Genomic DNA, 7,429 nt, shown 5'->3' on the forward strand with positions numbered 1-7,429 from the left:
CTAGTCAAAGTCAAATAGTGGCAATATTGACTAAATAATGTGTAAAGACACCTTCAATTTTTTTTTTTGTATCCTTGCAAATTTCATATAGATCTTTTTTTTAATATATAAAAATAAAAGACACTTTTAAAGGAGCATCTAAAGTGTTAAAGTTGTAGGGAAGTCATATTTAAATGTCAAATCATTCTGGCATGTATATAAATGTACTCTTCATCAGACTATATTGTCCCATAAGTTAGAAAAATGTCTATTAAACAAAAATCCTGTCTTTAAAAATTGTTTTTTTTTTTTGTTATGTCATGCAGGCCAGTTAGTTATACGTCGGCCTGTACACCTAAATTCATAGCATCTTGATTCATATGTCGCAGCTAATATACGCAACTTATGAAATAAGAAATAGAATCATTTCCTTTCCCATTGAGTTGCATCCCAGTGTTCACTGGGATGGATGTCTGTCTTCAGCAGGCGTAGAGCTAACAGAACTGGCAGCGTTGCGAGGCAAGGGCTCAAACATGTACGGCTGTAAGCCTTCTACACCAAACCAAGCTTCTGCCGCCCTGGCGTCCTCTTCCACAACATCTTCATCCCCGCTTTCTCCTCTAGATAAAAAATGTATGATGGAGGAGACTCATCCACGACCTCCGACACTAAACTCTCCTCCTCTTGCATGTTTCCACTGTCCATAGCGTTCCTTGACAGTGTTGTTTCTAAGTCACCAATTTGGTCTTATTGGGAACCTACTAGCACTAAGTTGCTAACTGGTTAGCAAGATGCTTCCGACAAACGGGCCACAACCTATAGCTTGCTTGCAAACCTTACGCCACAACAACCCCGCCCCTTTGATAAACGACCAATCACATTCACTTAATGCACTCGTGTAAAGTTGGGCACCAGTCGGGAGAATTCGCAACTGCAACGGTTGGAACAGCCGCTTCCCTACGACTTTAATAGAACCTCAGACTCTCTGGTGAAATCATAATTTTAAAGGCAGTTGAAGTTTTTTTTCTTGCTTCTCTGACTTTCAGGTGGAGAAGACCAAACATTTCCTCCTGCTGAAGGAGAAACTCCAGTCCACCCTGGTTGCCGGTCAGGAGTCCCTTCAGTCCTGCCTCACAGAGGACCTCAGCGAGTCCTCTGAAGTCGCCGAGGCAGAGCGGGAGGCAGCCTGTGGCTCTGAGATAACCACCGAGAGGCAGAGGGAGCTGGCTGCCAGGGTCAGCTGCAGTTCTGTTCACTTTAAACTAGAAAGCTCCTTTTTGTTGCCAACAAAAAGCTGTATTAACTCAGTGATTTTCATGTGTCTTTAAAGGATGTTTTCTTTACATTCTGTGTTTTGTTTGTCAGTGCTTGCGGCTGCTCACTCACTCCTTCAACAGAGAGTACAGCCATGTGTGCATCAGCGCCAGTGAAAGCAAGGTATCGATTGTTAAAATCCTGGTCACTGATTGGGCCTAAACAGCCAATGAAGAGTGTCACCGTGTCTCCTTCCAGATCTCTGAGATGTCTGTCACGCTGCCCAGAGACGACTCCTCCTTATCTGCTCTGAACACCATCATACCCTCCTCGACGTGTCCCTCACTGGTTGAGGGTTGCTATAACAACACTGAGCTCAAGTTAGTCCTAACAGCATCCTGTGTCTAGTTTTCTGTACTTCAGGCTCTAAAACCTGCTTCCTATGTTCCACAGACCCCCTGCCCCTCGTTCCCGTGCTGTCAGCCCCAGCCCTGAGACGCAGCAGGAAGCTGCTGACAGAAAGGCCGTGAACGCCGGTTCAGACGTCAAACCTCGGACTCGAAAATCTGTCCCCGACATCCAGGAGATCAGAGTCAGGTCAGTCTCTGTTATTTTACGTTTTTGCTGTGTTACGCCGCATTCGTTAGGTAACGGTTTGTTGTGTTTTGTCAGCCCAATCGTATCGAAAAAGGGATACATACATTTCTTGGAGCCTCACACCAACGGATGGGTGAAGCGCTACGTTGTCGTGCGAAGGCCGTACGTTTACATCTACAACTCTGAGCGAGACACAGTGGAGAGGGCTATTCTGAACCTCTCCTCCGCCCAGGTGGAGTACAGTGAAGACCAGCAGGCAATGCTGAAGGTCAGGGAGAAAAAAAAACACCTACAGCCTCAAAAACACGTTCTCCACTGCTACGTTTAGAAGCTCTCTCTGTTTCTCTTTCTCCACAGACTCCAAATACTTTCGCTGTGTGCACAGAACATCGAGGAATATTACTACAAGCCACTAATGACAAAGAGATGCATGACTGGTTATATGCATTCAACCCTCTTCTTGCTGGAACTATCAGGCAAGTTGTTGCTGATTGAGGATTTTTACAAACATACTTTTAATAAATTCTGTTTGAAAGTCCAACACAAGGTGGTGCAAAGCTGGAAACTGGACAGTTTTTAATTTATTTCTTACAAAAAACAATCTGGAAATATTTTAGTTTACCTTGTAATTTGACATCTGTATTGAATTTTCTACTAGAAATTTATACATTTTTAACATGTATTTGAATAAATAAATAAAAAACATCGGAACCTAATTTTAATTGACATAATCATAGCAGCACCACAGGGAAAAAAAAAAAATCAGAAAAATACAATGTAAAAATAAATGCATCAAGTGGCGGCTGGCCCATAGGGGGAGTTCAGGCACTGCACTCCCTAGATGTGGAGGGGAAAAGTCATAATATATATAGATTTTAAAAGTATATCAATGTCAGTTTTACTTAATAGTATGTGGCTACATGTAGTATAAATTAGCAAAACAACACTTCTACCAATTGACTCTCATTTAACTGTTAATTTCCACCAACAGAATGTATCATTTACCTTCAAAGCGCCCCTGAACTGTAGTGAAATCACCAATTGTATAAAGCTGCTAGGGAAAATTAATAGATATTTGGCTAATCAGCATCGCCAACATTAATGGCTTTGGGGTTCCTGGAATGTTTGCCCCTGCTACAGTGATATAGGTGATGTAGCTAGTACTCTGTCAGGCAGTGAGGTGGAGATTATGCCGACGAGTCCTTTTTCAAACGTCAGGGTCTGACCCAGCATGGAAAAAGACAGGTAGGACTGATTTAAAGCACTTTTTAGAAAAGGCAAAGACGAATGAACAATCTGGGATTCACAGTAGAAAATAATATAATATAGTGTACTTTTTCTAGATGTTTTTTTTAATTTGCGAAGTTGCTCTTAAGCACATTCTCAGAAAATAAAAAATCTGATTTAGAGCTTCTCAATTATTAAACTGTTACATTATTTTTTTAAGGTTAGACACAATGTTGGTCCATGTAAAACAAAGATTTACCTTCACAAAGCCTTAGAAGGGCAAAATTTACGTACAAAAAGAAAACCTTTACATAAAAATCTGTTTTGTTTTTATAAAGTGTTTTTATAATGTTTTTTTTGTTGCTATACGTTTGACTGGTTTTTGGTATACGTCTATTTTGAATTTATAGCCTCCCTGGAGAAAACTCCACCAGCCGCCACTGCTCATTAGTATTCATTTTCATCAATTATACTTTATTAATTCAAAATACACAAACCTGACAGTTATGTAGTTTAGTTAAATAAGCTTTATTAAATTAATGAATATGAATCATGTAAGGTTTATTAAAGAAAAGTGTATTGGAATTTGCTATACAATAAAATTAATAGTTCTTAAAATCAGTACCTGAAGCATGGTCCTTACCATCAGCTCATCTGGATTGTATATATATAACCAGAAAACAACTCAGGTTGCCATTGATTAATGTAGTTACAGTACCAAAAAGTTATATTTTCTATAATTAGATCATTAATTATACTGAAATACACTGCGTGAAATAAATAACGTGTTTTCTGGGAGAATGGATCCATTACAATTTACAATTTTTTTCCATTATATTGCTTATCTGACGTTGTCATCGGACATGCTCAGAGCAGTGCTGCAAAATTGTTTAGCAGTATTTTACTTGTGCTGTTTTTTAGATTCTATTCTTTAAGCTAAACAGGTACGATGAAATGCACTTATTCACAAATTCAAAACTGAAAAATGCACTTTTGGATTGGTTTTGGACGGATCAGATACAGACGAGTGATATAACAAAAAGAACGTTAAGGCATTTGTACTCCGACCAAAGTCATTATTACAGTTTTACAGGACTTAGTTTAGTACACTTATATATTAGTGATGGAAATTAGTCAAATCAGTTATTTTTCATGAAGCAAAATGGCATTCTGGATACGTTTCTGGATGCCCATGTGCAAACAAGCTAGTGGTGCAAATATGATAGTGCTCAGCTTGCCATGTTTGTCGCTGTAAGTGCCAGTGTGCCTCTGTCAATCAAAGATAACGCCACACACAGCCCCCATGCATTCTCTGCCATGTTACATCTCCAAATATTATGTGGGTTTATGTCAGGCTCTGCAGCGATGTTAGTTTCACTGTAACCCGTCTATAAACAGGTACCTTTCCCTGCTCAGGAAAAAAGCTCCCCACATCATTATACTGCCATCACCATGTTTTACCAAGGTGATAATCTGCTCTATCCAGTGGAAGTCCGACGTTATTTCTTAGTTATCATGACTAGCCTACTAATGTTCTACAGCTGTATTTTACTAAGATGACATCTATGGGGCACAAAATATAAACATTTTGCCTAAAAATGTCAGATTTCCGATTTTTAGCACACTTTCTTCACATTAAATTTTTTTTTCCACATTTAAAATATACATCTTTATCCAAAAAAGTTTTGATATATTAAAAAAATGAAATCTAATTCAAAATCCTATATCTACATATAGTTACCCTGGTGTCTATTTGGCTGCCAGAATAACCATTTGTTGTGTAAAAAACTCTAAAAGGCAAAAAAAAGTCTTTGTTTCGCTTCAGTTATGCACTACTCTGTGTTGGTCTACTACATAAAATCACGGGTTGTATATAATATGGGGTATATGAAAGACCTTTTTTTTAAAGTGGACGAAAACAAAAGTATTAACCACTAGTTGTCTGGTCTTACCTCTCAGGTCGAAGCTGTCGAGAAGACGAGCCGGACAGATGAGGATTTGAAGGAAACAAAAAAAATGCAAAGACTGCGATGTACATATATCCCTGTTCTTATCATTCCCATCGTGCTGAGCCTCGTTTCTACCATCACCGTCACCGACAGCCACCTTTCCGCCATGCATTCCTCACGCATCCTAAGCGTCCGTCAGGCTTTAGCCACGTGTGATTTTTTTTTTCAGAGTGAAGAAACAAAAAAATATAAAACACATAAATCAGTCCCTGTAATGTACCGGCTTGAATTGGTACCACTGGAGAAAAAGGAAGGGAACAGCAAAGGTCTCTCTGGCCTCAGGAGATTTGTATGATACTGTGCCGCATATTTTGTCATTGACGCATCAAGCATTAATAACTTAGAAAACACAGACGTGTCAATAAACGAAGCCGCCGTTCAACTAGCCAGGATCATATCTCTACATTTGCATCATTAAATAGAAACAAAACATGTAGGTTCTTACCTGCTTTATTCTTCTTTGCCTTGAAGTCAGAAAATACAAGCTTGAAAATGATAATAAAAGACAGCAGAGGGAATCTGACCTGCTTCCCTTGTTCCATTAAACTATTCCAAACTTAAGCACACGCAGCCTGGCATCTAAACAACGCTATATCTCATTTACTCCAGTGTGCGGATCCATATCATTCCATCTACTTGTAGGATTGACATTTACATGAAAACTAAAATCAAACATCCCCTTATTAATCCAAGTATAATCCTTTATCTCTCTCTTTGTTTTTATTATTTTGTTTTTATTTTTATGTGATTATATTTAGATTTTTTAACAGCCTAATTATTTATTTCTGCATGTATTTATTTACAAAGACGTTTATATTTCTAAAGTAGTACTCAGTGCAATTTCTGCACATGGCACTTTTTAATGAGTTCATGAAATATTTGAATAATAAAATCTTGTCCCTAAGCTTTGCTCTTAAGGTAATTGAATAAATTCTCTTTCCTCTCCTTTAATGTTTAGGTTAGCTTAACTTTCGACTCAACTTATATTCACTTTAAGATTTTGATCTTGTCATCCCGTGTAAAAAAAAAAATACACAAAAAAAAAAAAACGAGCTGTTCTCTGCAGCGCACAATGTGAACTGGCTTTCTGAATGATCTGTGTATATTAAGTGTAGTGCCTCTCTTTTCTAACACTCTGCACAGTTTGCCTCTGCACCGATTTCTTTGGAATCACACCCTTCATGCTGCTTTGATCATGTTCGGGGCAAAATATCGCTTTGCTTTTCTTTGTCACAATCAGATGCATTTGTGAGAGCAGGCTGAAATATATCTCAGGAGTGTCGGATAGCATAGGGCTCTATTTCTTAATACTCTGTGGACATGCAAGGTGTTTTAAAATGTATGCAACATATAGCTTTAATTGTTTATTTCTGCTTTGCTGTGTTTAATGTTTTTCTTTCCAGTTTAATTGTTAATAGTGATGAGGTGTGGATTAGCTTGCCTTGGGTCAGCCAGCCCAGTGAAAGCAACCACAGGTTGGATTTTAACAGATACCTTTTATTTTTCTTTGTGTGCTTTCTGTAGATGTGATCCATAAAATATCCGCTATGTTAAAAGTCTTGCTTGATGTGGACCATTTTTTGTTTTGAGGGATCTCGTTTGTTATATTCAATCAAAAATGTCAGAGTTGGAGAAAGTTTCAGACTCATTAGACCTTCTGCTCTGTACTTTACTATAAACTCATACCTCTGCAAACATTTCTAAAACACACCTTGATTCTTTTGTTTTTCTTTTCATCCATTACAGTTAAAGAAACCAAAGTTTAGTTGGTGCACTCACATAAAAGTTCACTCTGAATGTACAAGGATATAATAGAAATGCTTCTTCAGCTTGGATGTTTTTAATGAACCTTTCAGTTCCTCACTGATTGTAGGACGGTTATTAGCAGGGATGTAAATGGAGGCCCCGGGACCCACCTGTTAATAATCTGTCTGCTTGTGTGTGGGACGATCATGGTTCACTGTGGCCTAGTTAAACTTTACATCTTGTAAAAAGTAGTGCTCTGGGTTGCTTCTATTGTCACTTTCCTTCTGTCAGCATCAGCACCGTACTGCAGCAGCAGCCTTCACACTAAATCCACCTATACTTCATTTTTATTTCTTAATCCTTGCCCTGTGATGTAATCTCACAGTTTTTGTGCTTCCATATCTATTTTTTGCACCTCTACATTTGGTTGTTCTTCAAAGGTTTTATTTGCATTGTATATAAACATTGTTGCTGTGAACGGTGTATTATACAGTTGCACCCATTAACAAACTCCCTAATGAGCAGTAGTTCAGTCGGTGTCTGAGTGTTTGAGGTTCCTGTCAGATGTTTGTGTACACTGAACACATTGTCATATATGAAATAAACATGAAAGTGAT

The 7,429-nt window shown here is 38.3% G+C and overlaps 1 protein-coding gene across 13 annotated transcripts in view; it reads left to right on the forward strand.

The window, feature by feature from the left end:
• Window positions 1-7,429, forward strand: part of LOC107097726 (kinesin-like protein KIF1A) — a 70,829-nt gene extending 63,400 nt beyond the window's left edge. For 12 of the 13 annotated variants that reach the window (XR_001481843.1, XR_001481850.1, XR_001481846.1 and 9 more), the window contains 2 exons: window positions 1,026-1,416; window positions 1,492-1,613. Coding sequence is in view for 1 of the 13 variants with exons in the window: in XM_015394989.1 (XP_015250475.1) it covers window positions 1,026-1,214; window positions 1,345-1,416; window positions 1,492-1,613; window positions 1,687-1,830; window positions 1,906-2,098; window positions 2,188-2,306; window positions 5,017-5,059 (882 nt within the window). In the remaining 12 variants the exon portion in view is untranslated. Of the gene's footprint in view, window positions 1-1,025; window positions 1,417-1,491; window positions 1,614-1,686; window positions 1,831-1,905; window positions 2,099-2,187; window positions 2,307-5,016 lie in introns of those variants that run through there. The other variant, XM_015394989.1, reaches the window with a different exon arrangement.

The sequence above is a fragment of the Cyprinodon variegatus genome, unplaced genomic scaffold, assembly GCF_000732505.1.
Source record: "Cyprinodon variegatus isolate N-32 unplaced genomic scaffold, C_variegatus-1.0 Scaffold717, whole genome shotgun sequence".
Classification (NCBI taxonomy): domain Eukaryota; kingdom Metazoa; phylum Chordata; class Actinopteri; order Cyprinodontiformes; family Cyprinodontidae; genus Cyprinodon; species Cyprinodon variegatus.